Source organism: Miniopterus natalensis, chromosome 1, assembly GCF_054644295.1.
Source record: "Miniopterus natalensis isolate mMinNat1 chromosome 1, mMinNat1.hap1, whole genome shotgun sequence".
Lineage (NCBI taxonomy): Eukaryota > Metazoa > Chordata > Mammalia > Chiroptera > Miniopteridae > Miniopterus > Miniopterus natalensis.
The window spans coordinates 141,711,255-141,732,022 of record NC_142081.1 but is presented as its reverse complement, the minus strand read 5'-3'; the positions used below and the strand labels follow the sequence as shown (position 1 = coordinate 141,732,022).

The window sequence follows — 20,768 nt, the reverse complement described above, 5'->3', positions numbered from 1 at the left end:
AGTTTTCTATTTCAATTACTGTATTATATCTTTCATTTCTAGAAATTCAATTTGGTTTTTATGAAATATCTTTGTTCATTTTTAAAATAGTCACTTATTTTGTACTCACATTTGCTATCATCTCAACTTCTTTACAGATATAAAAAATATTTTATATTCTATTTTCAGATAATGCAAAATTTTTGAAATCTGTTTCCTTGTGCTTATTGTGATTTTTGTTTGTTTGTTTGTGTTTGCAATAGCAACCTCTTCCTTGGAACTTTATCTTTGAGAATTGGAGCCTTAGGTTAAATGTGAGTTTTTCCAGATAGGATATGAATTCACTTCTACTGTGTACTCAGAAGCTTATAATCCAGGACCACTTTTACACATACTTTCAGCTTGATTTTCTTCAGTGACTTTGGAGCACAAATCAAAGTGAAGTTACATATGTTTAGTGGAGACTCTCCCCTCTTCAGCCTGCACCACATTGGAGACAGATAGGTTTAGTTGATAGGTTTAGTTGCAGGCCCCATCTGCAGGGCAGGTTTACCTAAGTTTTACCATCACACTGGGTCCCAATTTCGTAGATTTCTCCTAATGCACTTCTTCTAACCTGGGCAGGCTCTAGCATAGCCTCCTGTACTCTCATGGCTCTCAAAATAAACCTCAAGTTCATTGGTGTTTTGTGGGAGTCTTCAGGGTGAAAGCCAGATTGAGTACTTATTTATCTCTCTTACTAATACTTTGTTTTGGTGTCTGATGATTTCCTGTTTTCTTAATAGATAAAAGGTACATTTTAAAAGACTTGCCCAGCCGGGCATGGCTTAGTGGTTGAGCATTGACCTAGGATCCAGGAGATTGCAGTTCGATTCCTGGGCAGGGCATATGCCCGGGCCGTGGGCTCCATCTGTATTCAGGGGCGTGCAGGAGGCAGGTGATCAATGACGGCTCTCATCATTGAGGTTTCTATCTCTATCTCTCCCTCTTCCTTCCTCTCTCTGAAATCAATAAAGATATATTTTAAAAATAAATAAATAAATAAATAAATAAATAAATAAATAAATAAATAAATAAAATAAAAAACTTAAAATATTTTTTCCAGATGTTTTCATTGGTATAAATAAAATTATTCATTGAGTCTTAGCTACCATATTGCTAGAGATCAAATCCAACACTCTATTTTTTAAACCCTAACAGAATTGTTCCAGATTTTCTAGGCTTATGATGCTATCACAGTGAAATAACTAAGGGGGCCTTTGGTATTTTCCAACAGGTATAGGGGCTGAAATTTCTATGTAGTAATGGGAAAGCAAGAATTATCAGCTACTAAATTTTACTTTATCATAGCATAAATCCAATTTTATACTAAATTTAGCCAGGTGGAATTAGGCGTTTTCCACTTCAATGGAACTTTAATATCTCATATATGAGGTCTGGTTATCTACTTATTGATGGGAACAAATAATTACTGTGTCAATAAGTATATATCGGCAATATACTTGGCTAATAAATATATAGTGGTAATATAAATTACATATTGATGGAAATAAACACTGTCAATAATTAAAAATTTTTTCCACTTTAAGACTCCTTTTTTAAACCTCTAATGTTCCTTTCCTTTCCCGTATTGCTAAATACATAGCAAATGTACATTTATAAGGTTTCCCTATATCACATTTAATTCAGTTAATAAATTACTTCTCACTTATGATTTTAGAAATTTATATATTCACATGTAATATATACTTCTTAAGAATCCTTATGTATACTGAATGGACACAGGGAGTAGTATAGAAAAAAGCAGTCTTGTAAGCTCAGGAATAGAAGTTCAGGAAAACAAGAGAAGAGGTGTTTCTATACCGAGCCACACCTTTCTGGCACCTTTATTGAAAATGATTATAGAATTAAAAAATAAGAGTCTCAAAATCACATCATTAATTTATACCCTTCTCTTATGTCAATATGTATCTGTTTTACTGTAAATGTTTTAACTAGAAATGTGCCATAATTTGAATGGTACACATTTTAAAAAATAATAAAAAGGACAGAAAAGGTATTAACTTATCTGTAGCCATATCAGCTAGTATATATTTTGGAACATGGTTTTCTCTATGTGTTTTAAATGAAGTTTGAGATTTTTTTTCTCATGCTAGTTTAGATACATAACTAATTTCATTGAAAACATATCTAGGGCCTAGAGCATAATGTATTATACTTGGCGTCCATTGCCCCAGTTGAGAATGGTAAATATGTCGTTCAGAGCTCCCAAATGAAATACAACTATAAAGAAATGAGTCTAGTTTTTCAATAAACATAACTTTGAAATCAAATGTGTTACATTTTTGACATACTTACTTTGTGAGGCAATATATTTATTTCAATGATGCAGTCATTCCTCAACAGTTTGTTAAATTGTTTTTAAATTTGCCTTTACAGACCATTTTCAACCCCCTTCTCCTTTTTCCTACTATACTGCACATCCTGCAATATACATAACATGCACACACACGTACACACAAACACATGTACTCCCTTTATGAACAAAACCCAGCATTACTCAATGTGAACATCCATTCATTCATCAACTTGGTATCAGAATGTTTGACTGCCCCCCAAAACCAAATTCATCCTTAAAAGACAACTATATCACAACCCTAACAATATTCAAAACCGTGCTGAGATAAATTCCCAATGAAAAATCCCCAAAATATTTTAAGTAATAACAGCTTTATTGGAATAAGTTGAATTGCAAACCAAGATCCTTACATATAAAATTACACGATTCATTTGGAAGTATAAACAGCCGTGTTCGCTCAAACATTAGCTGCATTAACTAACAGTAATAACAACTAACATTCATATGGTGCTTTTCTGTTTACAAGCAACTTTCAGTCACTTTTCTCATTGGAGCCCTAACCTAATCCTGTGAAATAACTCAGATACAGAAAAGGAAAAGGTCCTCGATCCCTGCTCTTTTCCTCTTCTTGGCATCTGGAATGGTGGTGACCATAGCGCTCTTGGAAGCCTGGTGTCAAAGATGGTGAAGCCCTTCAGCCTGAGCCCCTGTATGACTGTGTGGAGCAGAGCAACTTAACTGTTGCAAATTCTTCACCTAGTATTTTTTATGTGTTAGAGGAGTAAACTTTTTGTTCTTTAAACCATATTATTTTAGACTCTCTCATTACATAACAACTTTGTCTTTTACCCTCTGTTTCTGAACTCATCCTTACCATTTACATACCATTTGTTATTACTCTAGCCAGTAAGCCATGTGGAGGGCAAGCGAATGTTTGCCTTAGTCTTTGCAAAGGACTTGATTTGGTTGGTGTTTCTTGTGTCCTTTTTTCGCTGTTATTCAAAACGCTACTTCCTTCTGCTGGTTTATTTCCATCGATACCATTTTGGTTTATAACTGTTTCCTCCTGTGTTTAAAACAATTTAAAAAAAATCATTAAACTGTATATTTGCTACACATTTTTTTAGTTACTAAGCCATCACATCACGAATCAAATTCTCATTACTAGACTCAAGGCTAACATTACCAGGGAATGCTAACACTAATCAGCTAATACTTGGAACAAGAACTATGTTGGGATTATTTATTATTGAATCACTATTTGTACCATTATAAATGCTTGAGTCACATAAAATTTCATTCTGTTTCACCACACTGAGTTTAAAAACTACCCTATTTAATATATAATTCAAGGCAACAGTTGTTAAATATAAATTGTTGTTCTATAAAAGATAACTATCTGTGGTGAAAACCAATTCACATTTATTCATCTACTTGAATTTGAGAAATAAAAAGAACCGTACTAAAGGTTAGGCTGAGAACACAAAGCATTTCACAGGCTCTTTATTTTCCTAGCCTCATGTTGGGCCAGCTGTTAATGACTATATGGGAAAACTGGTAGTCACACCTACGCTGGAATATACTAGTTTGGGGATTAAGAATAGGGAGGCCCTGACCAGGTGGCCCAGTTGGTCGGAGCATCATCCTATACAGCAAAAGGTTGCCAGTTTGATTCCTGGTCAGGGCACATATTTAGGTTGCAGGTTGATCCCCAGTCAGGGCATGTACAGGAGGCAACTGATCCGTGTTTCTCTCTCACATCAATGTTTCTCTCTCTTTCTCTCTCCCTTCCTCTCTCTCTAAAATCAATAAAAACATATGCTCGAGTGAGAATAAAAAAAAAAAAGAGTAAGGGAGTATTGTTAACTGAGTGATTGGGAATGAAGAGAAAACAATTCTATCCATAGATTTAGAAACACATAGTCCTTTCCTTAAGGCAACAGTTGGGATTGTACTTCATTTGATTGCAGATTTACCTGTGTTTCTTGATATGTAGAGGCTGTGTGGTTCACCTCTGTGGATGGTTCCAAATCTTCACGTTCAATTGTTTTATCTTCCTCCCCCATGATTTATAATTAAGAATAAGATGATAGAGGGATGACAAGACCTGTTTTGAAGGAGAAAGAGTACAGATATAGGACAACAATCTGAGATTTAAACAAATAAATTAAATAGCAATTTGAGCAATTTAAATGAATGAATTGTACTTATTTTTTCCTTTAGAACCCTGAATGGCTAAAATATTTTAAATTAGACTATTCTTAGTTTTCAACTGCAAATCTTTTCTTTGATTACAATATCTTATCCTAATTCTTATCTACCTTTTTACTTCTCTTGAAAAAGCCCTTGTTGACCATCATACTTTTATATGACTTCTTTCCCACCCTGTTTTTGTGGTTTATACTTAAAATATTTCAGGTAATACTACCATTAAATTGTCTTCCCTAATGGGCCAACTCAATGAGGCAGAAAAGCTCCAGGTAATTTTCCAATGTTGATATGGAGAAATGAGCCACCAGAGAGAAACCTATGGATTCCATCATTTTCAGAGAAACTGGAATCACTAATCCTTGCATGGTTGTTATTTCTAAATTAAAGCTAAAAAAATACAACATTGTTTTGAGTAGTCACAATGTCTTAGATATTGTAATAAGTGCTACGGTAGTCACTTGCTTGTTAGTGTGGACAATTCAAAGATATCAAAACAAAAACCCATTCTTTGTTCTCTATAGGTTTACAGTATGCCAGAAAAAATAAACTTACACAAAATAACTAAAAAAAACTGTAAGGCAGAACTCCATAAACACCTACTTCAATCCCTTCTCCCTAGGCTTCCTACGCTATATAGGCTGAGAGCCAAGTATTCCAATTCCTAGCCACTTTGCAGCTAGAGGTGGCCATGTGTCACAGTTCTCTGTAATGAGATATAAGAGGTAGTCCCTGTGGGGAACTTTCATTCCCAAACAACAAGGCAAGGCTTTCAAGGATCAAACTGTTTACTCTTCACCCTCTAATATTTCCCTTTCTTCTTCCTAGAATGTAGACACACTACCTAGAGGGCCAGCAGCCATCTTTCAACCATGAGATTAAAAGGTCCTATACCAAAGACAGTAGATAAATAAAACAGGAGGAGCTGGTTCCTTGATGACATCCTTTAGTTGCTGCATCAGTCTTGGACTGCCAAGCTTTAAGGTAATTGTTTACACCACTGTAAGGGGCCTGCAGGCTCTGGAGTCGGACAAACGTGGGCCTGAAATTCAGCTCCATCATACACCAAATTGCTTAGCCTCTTTGTAACTAATTCCTTAGCTATACAATGGAGGCTACAGTAGTTCCAACCATGCATATGGTAAGCATTCAATAATGTTAGTGATTAGCCACTCATATGCCGTCTTTCTAATTATCATAATTCTTTAAGAATCTTTTTGCTTTTCCTATGAAGCAGGACAAGGTCTCACCAGTCTTGAAGAATTCACTACTTAATCCCATTGATTTTCTTTACTATGCTTTTTATCTCTTTCTTTCAAGACTACATTCTTGATTAGATGGATATAATAACACCCATCACTGTCATTTCTTCACCTTTCTCCTTAGAAGAATTACATAGAAACTCTTGGACAGTGTTACTAGAATCACTTCCTTTATGAAATTCCCCAAACCAGCCAATTCTGCCACTTATGAAGAATATTTTTAGATAGCCAATAAGTATAAATGACTTTCTAGGGGATATAAACTACTGGCTAAATGAAGCTTTTAAAATTTTATTTTATTAATATCATTGTGGTTCTTTTTAACATAAACAATCAAAACTTGGAATGTTGCACAGAATATGCTATCTGTGGGTGTTTATACATTTTTCTCCATAATTTGTCTTTATTGTTGAAAGTATTACAGATATGCCCTCTTTTCCCCCATTGACCCCCTTCAGTCTGCATCCATCCCACCCTCAGGCCTTCCCCATACTATTGTCTGTGGGTTATGCATATATGCATGTAAGTTCTTTGATTAATTTCCCCTCAGCGACTCCCTCACCCCCACCTTCCCTCTTGTTTCCCTATAATCTCCACCATGGAAGCCAAAGCACTTATTTGAGATCAGAGAAGTACTGCAGGGAAAAATAAAATACTAGTATTTTAATAAGTCCAAAACAACTTACAACTAGTCAGCTCTGTTTGTTCATTTTCTGTTATGTTTCCATTTTCAAATGAACACTTACACCACCAGTCTCACTTCAGAAAACCACTTAAATTTAGGAAAATCACAAAAATGTAACCTTTGCTTAAAGCAACCATGTTCATGGCATTTACTGTTCATAGTCATTGGGTCTTGAAATTGCAATAGCATATCCTCTATTAAGAAGGCAGTTTTGGAAAAAGAAATCAGAAAATAGCAAAAATGACTTTTGAAGGATCATAAGAAACGTCATGTATTCCATTAAAAAGTAGAAAATCTCTACTCCTTACTCATAGAAAGGCACATGAGGCTCACCTCCAAGCCCATTAACTCTTATTTTGAAAACACTTCTAAGACTTTGCCCATCTGGTTTCCAAAGTTTGGAAGATAAGATGTTATCAATGAAAATGTAGGAAGAGATTGTGATAGAGGCAAACCAATAGCAGCATGAGTGTTAGCTGATAGTGAAAGAGACCGAAAAGATAGTAATCTAAGGCTACAAAACTTGGGGATAAATATCTTTCCCATAGGGGATATTTGAAGTTTTAGCCTGACAAGCATTTCCCACCTGTTCCCCCATCCCCCTCTTTTGGTGACAGCACACTGATTTTCTTTTGTGGAATCCCCATCTCCACTGTTCCTCTATTCGTGTGGTTCATGTGAGACTGTCATCCTCACCTCCCCCAAACCCAAGCTCTGCCAATGCTCCAGAGCTGAGGACAGGCCTGGCCAAGGAGGGAACTCCCTCCCAATCACACTGATTATTCCAGCCTGCGCAAGTGGCTACACTGACCAATGAGAGTCAGCTTCAAAGTATTTATTAGAACCATTGGAAAAGAGCTTTCTTTCTCTTGGTGGGGCTGAGCTCCAGACTTGCTGTTAGCAATCCTTGTGACATACAAGGAAAGCCTTCCAAAGAACAAAATGACCACAGAGCAAAGCAGGTTCTTCATATGGAAAGGGAGGAAGAGAAAACTCCAAATTAATGACCACACTGTTGGTACACTGGAAGCATCTCCCTTGCAGTTAGGTGAGCCAATACCTTCCTTACCAGTTTGAGCTGAGTTTCTGTCACTTGCCACCAAATGATTCCTGAGAAAGAAACTTCATACCTAAATTGGCCCTGAAGGATCCCCCTGTATAATAACCGATGATTTTACATTTTCAAGAAAATGAAAAGAAAAAAATGATATGAAAATATTTTGTCTTAAAAGGCATTAAAATATACAGTACAGTTTAGAAATTTTCTTTAGAGTGATAAAAGAAATAAAAAAATTGGTATTCAATAAAATAGATGCCAGTTATCCAGAGAAGTAATTTCACTGAAATGTTTGTTTTTCAACAATGTTGGTTTAAATGAAATACAGTGGTTTATGGGCCTTAATTATATTTTCATTGTGTTCCTGGAAATGTTTTAAAATCCTTGATCCCAGAGAAGGTCCAAGAGTTCTGTTAAGAATTGATCTGACTTAAATGTTTTCACAAGAAAAAATCCCTGTAACTATGTGAGATGATAGATAGTAACTAAACTTTTGTGCGATTCATTTCACAACATATACAAATATCAAATCATTATGTGTACACTTTAAACTAATACAATGTTATGTGTTAATTATATATCAACAAAATTGGTGGAAGAATCGATCTGATGTGGTATCTGGGATGGAAAAATTAAGTGAAAAAATATGGCCTGGCCAGGCGGCTCAGGTGGTTAGCTCACTATCCTGAGCACCAAAAGTGTGCGGTTTCTCTCCCCGGTCAGGGAAGACACCTAGGTCCCGGGCTCCATCCCCCGTCGGGGGCATGTGCAGGAGGCAACCGACGGCTGTTTCTCCTTCGCATCAACATTTCTCTCTCTCTCACTAAAAATCAACTAAGAAATATATCCTAGAGTGGGGATTAAAAAATATATTCAGTTAAAATGAGATGCTTTAAGAAATTTTTTATACTGAAAATTATACTGACAACTAGGAAGGCAAGGTAAGATTTTATTGAAAACAAGAAAGGTAAAGAATAATTTAGATAAACACTAAAGGTATCTATGCACAGAAGCAACAGTTTTTGCTTCTTCTCAACCAAGATATATTGCATTATTCAGTACACAAGCTGTAAACCACCTTAGAAAAAAATGTATCCTGTGTCAAATGGTGGAATTGTATAGATTTTATAAATTGTAAATAATGTGAATTCAATCAAAGTTCTGTGACTCAAACAGAGTAGATTTCAATAAAAGAATGAGGTTTGACTTAAGCCATGGGCCACAGCTGCTATGACTATTGTGACTGCACACTTGCTTGTAGGTGAGTAGGTCAAGAGCTTTCTAGAAAAACAGGCCAAGACTATTAACCACTCAGGCTTCTCCTTAGCAGTCCCAGGAAATGGAACTTCCTACAGGACCCCACATACTTAGACACTATGTTGGCTTAATCGGAGTTTTATTTTCAGTATTAGGGACATATGCCACCAAGGCCATAGAGCTGTGAGCCTCAAAGGAACAGTCTCCTTAGTTTTTCCTCCAACTTGAGAGGAAACTACAGATCAATAACACACCCAGAGCGTGAGCAGTTCTGTGTGTGTATATGTATGTACATGGGGGGAAAGTCTTAATAGAAGTCGCTTTTGGAGAGGGAAATGAACTGGGGGTTTTTATTCTCTTTATTCTCATTTTTACTCTTTGTACTTCTGTATTAGGATTTTGATGAGAAGATTTTTTTATGTAACTGAAAATACATGGAAAAGAATTATGCAATTCTTTTAGGGAATAGAAAATGATAACAGCTTTCTTTAGTAATATTTTTCATAGACAGAATCTGGTCACTGGATTTTAGTTAACTTAATACCACTAGTCACAAGTTAAGGTCCTTTTTTGGTTTTTGTGGTTTTCAAAGAAGATGGGGAACTGCCTGGAGTCTTCTACTATAGCTTTCAAATTTTTTTAAGCCACAAATCTTTTATCCAATAAAACCTTATCCTGAAATCCAACAAATGGGGCAGATAAAGGTGGAACTGCAGGAGCCTTGTCCACTCACTGCTGCTCCTCCTGGCAAGCGAAGCACACTTTGGAAACCCCTCCTGTAAATGTACTTTCACATACAGAGAGATGTTTGCCAAATCAGCCTTCTCATGATCAGGTTGCCTTAGTGATCTAAATGTTTAAAAGGACTTTTTGTACTATTCCAGAAGAAATAAAACAGCTATTAGTATGCAAATGTCCACAGGCTCTTGGTTAAGTAAAATATGCTTATTGCTATCAACTAAATTCCTGCTGAAAGATCATCACATGGATAAAGGCTACTTATACCTCTTATTTTCTGTTTGTCACATGGACAGGCTGATATTTCATGGGGTGGTGTTAGTGAGAATTCACGGAGATTGCTGGAGTATTCATTCCATGTGCCAGATTCCTCCTCTGGAATGAGCATCTCCACAAATGGTCATTAAATGCTCTATAATGACTATAATAATAGAAATCTCCTACCTTTGGTGTTCATCCATTCATGCATTGAACAGGTAGGTTCTCAGTCTCATACAGTATTTCTATGCAGAACATATAGAAACCTTTCAGTTTCTGGACTCTGCCAATCAACTCTGATCTAATGTTCATTTTCCAAATAGAACCCTACCCAGCACTGAAGAATCAGATTCAGCAGAGTGGGGCTTAACATTTCCTTGAGGATGAAATTGCTGAAATGACTAAGAACGTTTCTCCAAATGAGAACTCCCTTATTTGAAAGTGTTAGGTGTGCCAACCACATGAGCCCAAGTTTTCAAAGGAAAACTGCTATTCTATCTGTTTAATTGATACAGTAATTTGGTTGGATCATCACGTAGTAAAACACTATGTAATGATACCAAAGAATGTTATCCCTAGGTAAGAAAGGACTCAATACTGGCTTCTCCCCTTTCTAATCTCTCTCCCCATGAAGGGCAAATGTATTTAACTGTAAGTTTAAAATATTATTTCTTCACCTACTAAAATCAGAATCTCCAGAGACTGAATCTCCCCACGTGTGGCATACAAGATTTACTGCCTAAATGCCACTGCTCGGCTATGCCAGTGGGGCCCACCCCACTCCCAGGGATAAATAATGATTGGCAATATCAATTGTTGTAACACCATTTCTCTCTGCCAGCTGTTGGTTTAGGGCTAAGCATGACCCATTTCTTGCCAATGAAATCTGGGCAAGGCTATTGAGGTCACTAGGTATGATTTTCCTTCCTAGTAAAAAGAGGCAAGGAGAAAATTGTCTCCTCTTTTGTCTTCAAAGGCTCTTGTGTTTATGTGTGTGTGGGGTGCGTGAGTGTGTGTGTGTGTGTGTGTGTGTGTGTGTGTGCGCTGTGGATGTTTCTTGGAACTCTAGCAGCTTTCACTGACTCATGAAGAAAAAGTCAAAAGTAGCTCATAGAAAGCAGCCCAGATGTGATATCATTGGGCTACCGAACAAACCATGGATCCACTTACTTACAAACACCTTATTGCATGAGAAAAGTAAACTCGTGTTTTTTGTATGTCTTTATTGATATCAGAGAGAGGAAGAGAGAGGGAGTGAGAGAGAGAGAAACACCAATGATGAGAGAGTCATTGATCGGCTGCCTCCTGCACGTCCCTTGCTAGGGATGGAGGAGCCCGCAACCCGGGCATGTGCCCTGACCAGGAATGGAACCTCCATCTCCTGGATCCTAGGTCGATGCTCAACTGCTGAGCCACGCCTGGCTGGGCCATGGAAATCTTTTAAAATCCTTGATCCCAGAGAAGGTTCAAGAGATCTGTTAAGAATTGACCTGAGCCGGGCGTGGCTCAGAGGTTGAGCATTGGCCTAGGATCAAGGAGATCGCAGTTTGATTCCTGGTCAGGGCACAAGCTTGGGTTTCGGGCTCTGAAATCAATAAAGATATATTAAAAAAAAAAACAAAAAAAAAAACAAAGGCAGAAAAAGAAAAGAAAAGAATTGATCTGACTTAAAAGTTCTCACCACAAGGAAAAAAACTGTATGTGAGATAATAGATATTAACTAAACTTTTGTGCAATTCATTTCACAATATATAGAAATATCAAATCATCACATATACCTTTAACAGAATGTTATGTGTTAATTATATATCCACAAAATTGGTGGGGGGAAGAATCGATCTGACATGTGGTATCTGGGATGGAAAAATTAAGTGAGAAAATATGGACCAGGCCAGGTGGATCGGTTGGTTGGTGCATCGCCCCATACACCAAAAGGTTGCGGGTTCAATTCCCAGGCAGGCACATGCCTAGGTTGCAGGTTCCATTCCCAGTAGGGGCTCAAGGGGAGGCAACCGATTGATGCTTCTCTTTCATACTCTCTCTCCCTCACTCCCCCTTCCTCTCTCTCTCTCTAAAAATCAATAAAAATATATCCTCAGGTAAGAATTTCTAAAAGTGAGAAAATGTTGAGAAAACAGATGGTTTCCAGATACCTAAGAATTATAGTTTAATAGAATAATAGAAGTTGAAAAGGTCTTCAGAAATTATCTAGTCTAATCTCTTTTAATATTCAAATGATAAAACTAAAGCCTAGAAAAGCTAAGTAACTTTTTTCAACTAACACAGCCATTATCAGCTGAGCCTCCTAGTAAAACTATATAAAAATTTGTAGAATGAGATGGTTAAATAATCTCTACCTTTGACTTCATGTCATTTCTACCAAATCACTGCATTATATCTTACAGTTTTCGCTGTAATATTCTGTTTAAAATCCCACTCATATATACCCACAGTTAATTGTAAGTTTGAAAACACATTCTACAAGCAAATATAAATATTTTATTTTCTACCTTGTATTATTTTAGCTTTGCTCTTTCCCATTGTTATGAATGTTATAGTGTTTATTATAAACAAAGAAATTTGTAATCCATTTAGGTTGCACAAAATTGGTAACAAAATGAATAGAAATAGAACTTATATTCTATTCTCATCACAAATACTGTTTATATTCTGAGTAACCAGCTAAGTGACAACTTGCCACTTAAATAACCTTAAGAGTCTAATAGTTAAGGTGCTTTTCTTCTAAGACTATTCGGTTGCGCCCTGGCCAGGCGGCTCAGATGGTTAGCGCACTGTCCTGAGCACCAACAGTGTGCGGGTTCTCTCCCGGGTCAGGGCACACACCTAGGTCCCGGGCTCCATCCCCTGTCGGGGGCATGTGTGGGAGGCAACCGACGGCTGTTTCTCTTTCGCATCAATATTTCTCTCTCTCTCTTCCTCTCTCTCTAAAGAACAATTAAGAAACATATCCTAGGGTGGGGATTTAAAAAATATATTCAGTTAAAATGAGATGCTTTGAGAAATTTTTTATACTGAAAATTATACTGACAACTAGGAAGGCAAGGTAAGATTTTATTGAAAACAAGAAAGGTAAAGAATAATTTAGATAAACACTAAAGGTATCTATGCACAGAAGCAACAGTTTTTGCTTCTTCTCAACCAAGATATATTGCATTATTCAGTACATAACCTGTAAACCACCTTAGAAAAAAATGTATCCTGTGTCAAATGGTGGAATTGTATAGATTTTATAAATTGTAAATAATGTGAATTCAGTCAAAGTTCTGTGACTCAAACAGAGTAGATTTCAATAAAAGAATGAGGTTTGACTTAAGCCATGGGCCACAGCTGCTATGACTATTGTGACTGCACACTTGCTTGTAGGTGAGTAGGTCAAGAGCTTTCTAGAAAAACAGGCCAAGACTGTTAACCACTCAGGCTTCTCCTTAGCAGTCCCAGGAAATGGAACTTCCTACAGGACCCCACATACTTAGACACTATGTTGGCTTAATCGGAGTTTTATTTTCAGTATTAGGGACATATGCCACCAAGGCCATAGAGCTGTGAGCCTCAAAGGAACAGTCTCCTTAGTTTTTCCTCCAACTTGAGAGGAAACTACAGATCAATAACACACCCAGAGCGTGAGCAGTTCTGTGTGTGTATATGTATGTACATGGGGGGAAAGTCTTAATAGAAGTCGCTTTTGGAGAGGGAAATGAACTGGGGGTTTTTATTCTCTTTATTCTCATTTTTACTCTTTGTACTTCTGTATTAGGATTTTGATGAGAAGATTTTTTTATGTAACTGAAAATACATGGAAAAGAATTATGCAATTCTTTTAGGGAATAGAAAATGATAACAGCTTTCTTTAGTAATATTTTTCATAGACAGAATCTGGTCACTGGATTTTAGTTAACTTAATACCACTAGTCACAAGTTAAGGTCCTTTTTTGGTTTTTGTGGTTTTCAAAGAAGATGGGGAACTGCCTGGAGTCTTCTACTATAGCTTTCAAATTTTTTTAAGCCACAAATCTTTTATCCAATAAAACCTTATCCTGAAATCCAACAAATGGGGCAGATAAAGGTGGAACTGCAGGAGCCTTGTCCACTCACTGCTGCTCCTCCTGGCAAGCGAAGCACACTTTGGAAACCCCTCCTGTAAATGTACTTTCACATACAGAGAGATGTTTGCCAAATCAGCCTTCTCATGATCAGGTTGCCTTAGTGATCTAAATGTTTAAAAGGACTTTTTGTACTATTCCAGAAGAAATAAAACAGCTATTAGTATGCAAATGTCCACAGGCTCTTGGTTAAGTAAAATATGCTTATTGCTATCAACTAAATTCCTGCTGAAAGATCATCACATGGATAAAGGCTACTTATACCTCTTATTTTCTGTTTGTCACATGGACAGGCTGATATTTCATGGGGTGGTGTTAGTGAGAATTCACGGAGATTGCTGGAGTATTCATTCCATGTGCCAGATTCCTCCTCTGGAATGAGCATCTCCACAAATGGTCATTAAATGCTCTATAATGACTATAATAATAGAAATCTCCTACCTTTGGTGTTCATCCATTCATGCATTGAACAGGTAGGTTCTCAGTCTCATACAGTATTTCTATGCAGAACACATAGAAACCTTTCAGTTTCTGGACTCTGCCAATCAACTCTGATCTAATGTTCATTTCCCAAATAGAACCCCACCCAGCACTGAAGAATCAGATTCAGCAGAGTGGGGCTTAACATTTCCTTGAGGATGAAATTGCTGAAATGACTAAGAACGTTTCTCCAAATGAGAACTCCCTTATTTGAAAGTGTTAGGTGTGCCAACCACATGAGCCCAAGTTTTCAAAGGAAAACTGCTATTCTATCTGTTTAATTGATACAGTAATTTGGTTGGATCATCACGTAGTAAAACACTATGTAATGATACCAAAGAATGTTATCCCTAGGTAAGAAAGGACTCAATACTGGCTTCTCCCCTTTCTAATCTCTCTCCCCATGAAGGGCAAATGTATTTAACTGTAAGTTTAAAATATTATTTCTTCACCTACTAAAATCAGAATCTCCAGAGACTGAATCTCCCCACGTGTGGCATACAAGATTTACTGCCTAAATGCCACTGCTCGGCTATGCCAGTGGGGCCCACCCCACTCCCAGGGATAAATAATGATTGGCAATATCAATTGTTGTAACACCATTTCTCTCTGCCAGCTGTTGGTTTAGGGCTAAGCATGACCCATTTCTTGCCAATGAAATCTGGGCAAGGCTATTGAGGTCACTAGGTATGATTTTCCTTCCTAGTAAAAAGAGGCAAGGAGAAAATTGTCTCCTCTTTTGTCTTCAAAGGCTCTTGTGTTTATGTGTGTGTGGGGTGCGTGTGTGTGTGTGTGTGCGCGCCCTGTGGATGTTTCTTGGAACTCTAACAGCTATCACTGATCCATGAAGAAAAAGTCAAAAGTAGCTCATAGAAAGCAGCCCAGATGTGATATCATTGGGCTACCGAACAAACCATGGATCCACTTACTTGCAAACACCTTGTTGTATGAGAAAAGTAAACTTGTTTTGTGTGTGTGTGTTTTGTATGTCTTATATCGATTTCTGAGAGAGGAAGAGAGATGGGGAGAGAGAGAGATAGAAACATCAATAATGAGTCACTGATCGGCTGCCTCCTGCACGTCCCCTGCTGGGAATCGAGCCCTCAACCTATGTTCTGATCGGGGATCGAACCTTGATCTCCTGGATCATAGGCTGATGCTCAACCGCTGAGCCATGCCGGCCAGGCAAAACTTGTATTTTTGAAGGCAATTTTGTCCAAATATACTGTTACTCGCCACCAAAAGCAACCTAAGCCGTGCGACAGGTGATTTTGATGCAGAGCCAACTCTGTGACGCTATGATGAGTAATGATGAGGAAGCTTTGGCTTCCCCAGGCTTCCTAGCTTTTCACATGGACGATCAGAACACTGCCTTTGTACCGATAATTCTCAAAAATGTCCAGAAAATAACAATTTAGTGTCAAAAGGTTTTAGTGTTATTCTTTTAGTCAACAGAGATTTCATAGATTGTAAAGTTATATAGTTTCTCTCCCCTACCCTTGAAGTTCAATTGTCATATTTGAATAGTGAGTGAAAAAAATAGTTGAGCCTGTAAGCATTTAATTGTTTTTTAAATTTCTACTCAAGTAACAAACAAAACAACAACAAAACACCATTACCGTCGCTTCCTGTAGTTTCATATTTTGCTTTCTTTACTTGTAAAATTCTACTAGTCATTCAAGACCTAACTGAAAAGTCACCTTCTCAATTAGTATTTCCTAACTCCATGTAAACTAACGCTGTCCCTCTTTTTTTTTCCTGAAGACTTATTCATTCGTTCACTTATTCATTCAACAAACACCTATTAGATCCTCTCTTGCCAAGTTCTAGCTCTTGTGCTAGAATTCAAAAATCAACAAGTTGCCATCTAGTCCGAGAATAACAACTCATTCCTTAAGCGACCATAACGAAGTCTGGTAACTTTCAATTTTAGGCACGTGAGACAGAAACTTCACTCCTTCACAATCCACAAAGTTCATCAGACTTTTCTGGGTTTCTATAGTGTGTAAAGCGCAGGAGATCCAAAGATGACTGAGATGCAGATACTTTCCTTTGAAAGAGGGATAGAGGCTGATATGTCTTCACCAAACTAGTTTCCTTTGCTGCCTGGGCACATGGATAGTGCACATTTCCCAGCCTCGCTTGCAGATCAGTGTGCATGTGACTGAGGTCTGGCCGATGGGACGGGGCTGTAAAGAATGTATGCTACTTCCATTCCATTGCATAAGAAACCTCGCGTGCAACCTCCACATACCCTCTCTTTTCCTGACTGTTGCCTGGAAACTAAGGACTCCAGGGTCTTAGGGGATGGCAAAGCCCTAATATACAAAGAGTTTGGGTTCCTCCATCACTGAATAGAAGGCCACCAGCTAAACACCATTACATGAGCGAGAAATAGCTTTACCTGAGGAAGAGAGAAGCTCCCACTGCATTGTTACTGAGATTTTGGAATTCACCTGTTAGAGCAGCTAGTGTTCCCTTTAGGTAATGTAATTATGATGTGAGAAGTGTAGGCACAGAGTTAAACAGGGGAGGGGAGGTATTGCCCCGCCTGGCTGGGGCTGAGTGATGCTTGAATAAAGCCTTGAAAGATGACTTAGTCTTCTAGATAAAATCAAGACCATTGCAGGTGGGAGAACCACATGATGAAAGGATGAGAGGTGGAAAGGAAAGTGCATGTAGGGAATCCTATGCATGGCTGGATTAATCAGAGCATCATGTTCAAGGTGTGGAGTGGCCAGAGGAAAATGGAGATGAAAACCCTGAGTGCAAATCCTGTGACACTGCCTCCTGGTGGGGCCATTTCGGGCAAGTTAACCAGTCTGAAGAAGTTTCCTCCTTTGTGAAATGGTGATCATGCCTATGTCACAGAAATGTTAAAGCAGTAGTAGGCACATATTAGAGTCCCCATGGAGTCTTCCCAATGCTTTATTTTCTGTTTATAAGATTTTCCCTGAGAATGCATGCACTGCACTGAAGAGCACAGATAAGGGACACTGGTAAATTCAGACCTTCTAGTCCTTCATATAAACCACAGAAAAAAGTATATAAAAGAATGGATTTCTAAAAAGGCAAAGGGCTTTGAGTATATTGACAAGATATACTTAATAACTTTATAAGGCTGTTAAAAACTCTAGACCTTACTATGCGTGTGCTTTCCTTAACATGTAGGACAGATGAGTACGAAATACTGAGAACACCCTCTCATTACACAGGTGCATACACAGGCAGCCCCATTTCCCCCTACACGATGCTCCTAGCCTTTGCATGAAACAGATGTAAACCTTTTCCACAGAGGAAAAGTCTGTTTTATCACTGTGGTCTGCGCGCTGACCAATCAATTATCAATGATCAATTATCAGTAGGGCAAATAAATAATTATCAATGATCAATTATCAGTAGGGCAAATAAATAATTGGTCATGAACCAGACAGTCAAAAATCTCTTGTGACAGGACATATTCTGTAAATGTTTTAAACAAAGAAATGTTTTACATTATACTTGTAGAGCAAGAGACTTCAAGAGATAATCTAGTCTATAGGTAACAAACTCAAATGCCTTCAGGGCCAAACTCAAACACGGGGTCTGTGGTCACTGGAGAAGGCACAGCCCCGCTGAAGGAATTCACATCACTGCCAACCTCTGGATCTAACCTCATGGTTTACTTTCTCATCTAAGGAAACTGGAGAGATTAGATATAGGTGACTCTTAGGGGCTACATAGTGAACATATTGGTCAGGGAGAGCAGAAAACCAAAACCACTCCAAGTATTTTAAGCAGAAAGAGATTTTATATAGGGAATTAAGTGAACTGTTGAAAGGGCTAGAAGTACAGGGTCCAGGCTGGGCCTGCAGGAATGACTTCTAGAATATGAGTAACTGAGCAACTGAAGGATGTACTTTTTCTTCACAATCAGGAGGTCCCACGGGGACTGTGGAGTTCAAGAACACCACTTGTAACTGACCCCGAGAAGCTGGGATCTGGAAGCTGCTTGGACAGGGAGCACAGAATACGTTCGCCACCTCCCTCAACTGCCTCTTGATAGCTACAGAACCGTTGATTCAGCGCAACAACGCCGAGTCTGGCTGACACTGGCATTCTAAGTCCTTGCCCACATCCACAGTTCTGGAGACTGGACACTGGCATCTCCTAGACCTTCCTTGTTAACAGAAAACAGCCAAAAATAACAGGGAGATGGCCTCTGCCTCACCCCCGCCTTCAAAATCTCAGGCAAGTCATCTGTATGCCTGACCCTGATTTTACATCCAGAACTCTAGGTGGAAGGGAGTGCGGGAAATGTTTTCAGCTTTCCAGTTTCTCATGAACAAGAGGGCACGCTGGAAACAGGCAGGAATGGAGGAATGGATCGGAGTGCCAAACTTCCATACCCAGCACAGCAACTCCTAGTGTAGGCCCAGGGCTCTGACCTACATTACTGACTTTCCCCCCCTTATTCTATAATGCCTTCTATGGAAATCCTAAAAGATAAAAATAAAAAAAATAAAAAAGGGCAAAAACCTTAGTCAATAGGGGTATAATTCTAAAGATCTTAATAGGCTAGAAAGTATATGAGTAAGTCACTTTGCTCATATCATTAATATAGCATGAATCACACCGCCTCATGACCGGTTGGGTACATTCTGATCCTTTGGCTTTTGAACTACAGGAAGGCAGAAACTGTATGTATCCGATTCATACTTGTATCTCCTGTCTCCATGCTTGCTTGGTCCGGAGAAGACAGACACACGGGTATTAGCTGAATTGAAATGTTTCACTCTTGCCTTGGAGGGAAACAGTCAGCCAGGTTTCCGCGGGCTGCGCGGCAGCAACAATGTCAGGTGGGCCCGTTGTGGAGAAGGAGAGGGGAAAGGGGTTAGTCTTTCGGTGAAAACCTGGCTGAGAGAGGTCTGGCTCCAGGTGCTGTCAGTTTCTGGATGGGAGGCTGAAGGAAACGGTGTCTTTCTGCGATTAATCTTTTAGGGCAGCAGATCTCACCGGAGTCTAAGATGAGGTAACAGGGGTGAGGTAGCCAACAGGGGTGAGGATGCCTGGAGAGTGAGGAGCCACAGGCGGGCGCGGCGAGCGCTGGGCGCGGGGGGTTCTGTTGCCCAGTGGCCCACAGTAGCAACACCCTCGGGCGGATTTCAGGCCAAAACCAAAACAAGACCACGAGAGAAACCCAGCCCCACGGCAACACAGCAGGGAACACGGCCCCGCTCGGCGCGCGACCAGAACCAGCGGGGCGCTCGCTGCGTCGCCGGCCGGCCGGGCGGACACGGTGCCCGCGGCCGGCGCCGGCTCTGCGCCCCGCGTGCTCTCCCGGGACACTCACCTCGCGGTCTCGGGCGCAGGCCCCCGGCTCTGCCCGGCGACTAGGCGATGGGCTAAAGCGGTCTGCGGGGGAGCCTCGTCCCGCCCGCCGCGCCGGGCCTCCGAGCGGCGCCTGCAGCGGGCGGAGCCCGAAGGACGGTCATCGCCGCGGTCCGGGCTCCGCGCGCCGCCCGCGCCCGCGGCCCCGCCTTCTCCGCTCGCGCGCGGGGCGGCCCGTCGAGGGGGAGCGGGACCGGGGTCGGGCGGCGCGGCGCCCGGGGTAGGGAGCGGGCCCGGTGGGGGTGTCGGTTCCGGGATCTCCCCGGAAAGGTCGCCCTGGGAGCGCAGCCCCGACGCCAGATCCGGGCGAGGGCGCGCCGGCCCTGCAGCCACGGCCGGGCTGTCGGCTCCCAGACCGAACTCTATTTTCTGGGCTTTAACGCCACCTTGTAGTTGCACTTTGTAAAACAGTTTTCCTGTGCGATGGGAAGACCGAGGTTCATTCTTCTGGTGACCAATTAAGTGGGACAAAAGGCTTGTGCCACTGGTATCGCTTCTTCAGCTCGTGCCCTTCTCGTTACTGTTTCAGGTTTAACCTTTCCATCCGCAGCTTGATCTGTTTCCTTTAAAACTACCTCCCATCTCCCTGTCTTCCTTTCCTCTGTATTTTGCCTCTCCAAGAATGTGCATATGCGCGCCGTCCCTTTAGGGGTAATTTACATTTTCTTCTGTAAAAAAAATGTTCTTACCTGTTTTCCACTCCTTTAAGTAGGTGCCAATTTTAATCACCTCTTTTCAGGCAGGAGCTACAATGCCAAGTAAATGCCTCCAGCAGACAGGAACCATTCTTGTCTCTCAGGTCCTCCTTTGTGGAAAGAATAGATGAACCTAGGTCCTGTCCAATGAGCTTCTCAGAGCATCTAAAATGATTGTTTTCCTAACTGAACCCTTCCTCTTCTAAAGGTTGCTCAAGTTTCTAGTTACATCCTGCTTCCTCTTACCGCAGGAATGAACCGTATTTTCCCTCTTCTTTCAGTCATATGATCTGCATTGA

At 39.9% G+C, this 20,768-nt stretch overlaps 1 protein-coding gene across 4 annotated transcripts in view; it reads right to left on the bottom strand.

Annotated features, from left to right (window-relative positions):
• The window catches only part of SLC9B2 (solute carrier family 9 member B2), a 50,635-nt gene extending 30,749 nt beyond the window's left edge, over positions 1–19,886 (bottom strand). For 3 of the 4 annotated variants that reach the window (XM_087826322.1, XM_087826327.1, XM_087826336.1), the window contains exons 1-3: positions 19,737–19,886; positions 4,315–4,445; positions 3,224–3,404 (exon numbers count right to left, since the gene is read on the bottom strand). In XM_087826322.1, the coding sequence (XP_087682448.1) occupies positions 3,224–3,404; positions 4,315–4,404 (271 nt within the window). In that variant the 5' untranslated portion in view covers positions 4,405–4,445; positions 19,737–19,886. Of the gene's footprint in view, positions 1–3,212; positions 3,405–4,314; positions 4,446–19,736 lie in introns of those variants that run through there. The other variant, XM_016223602.2, reaches the window with a different exon arrangement.
• Between the last annotated feature and the right edge of the window lie 882 nt (positions 19,887–20,768).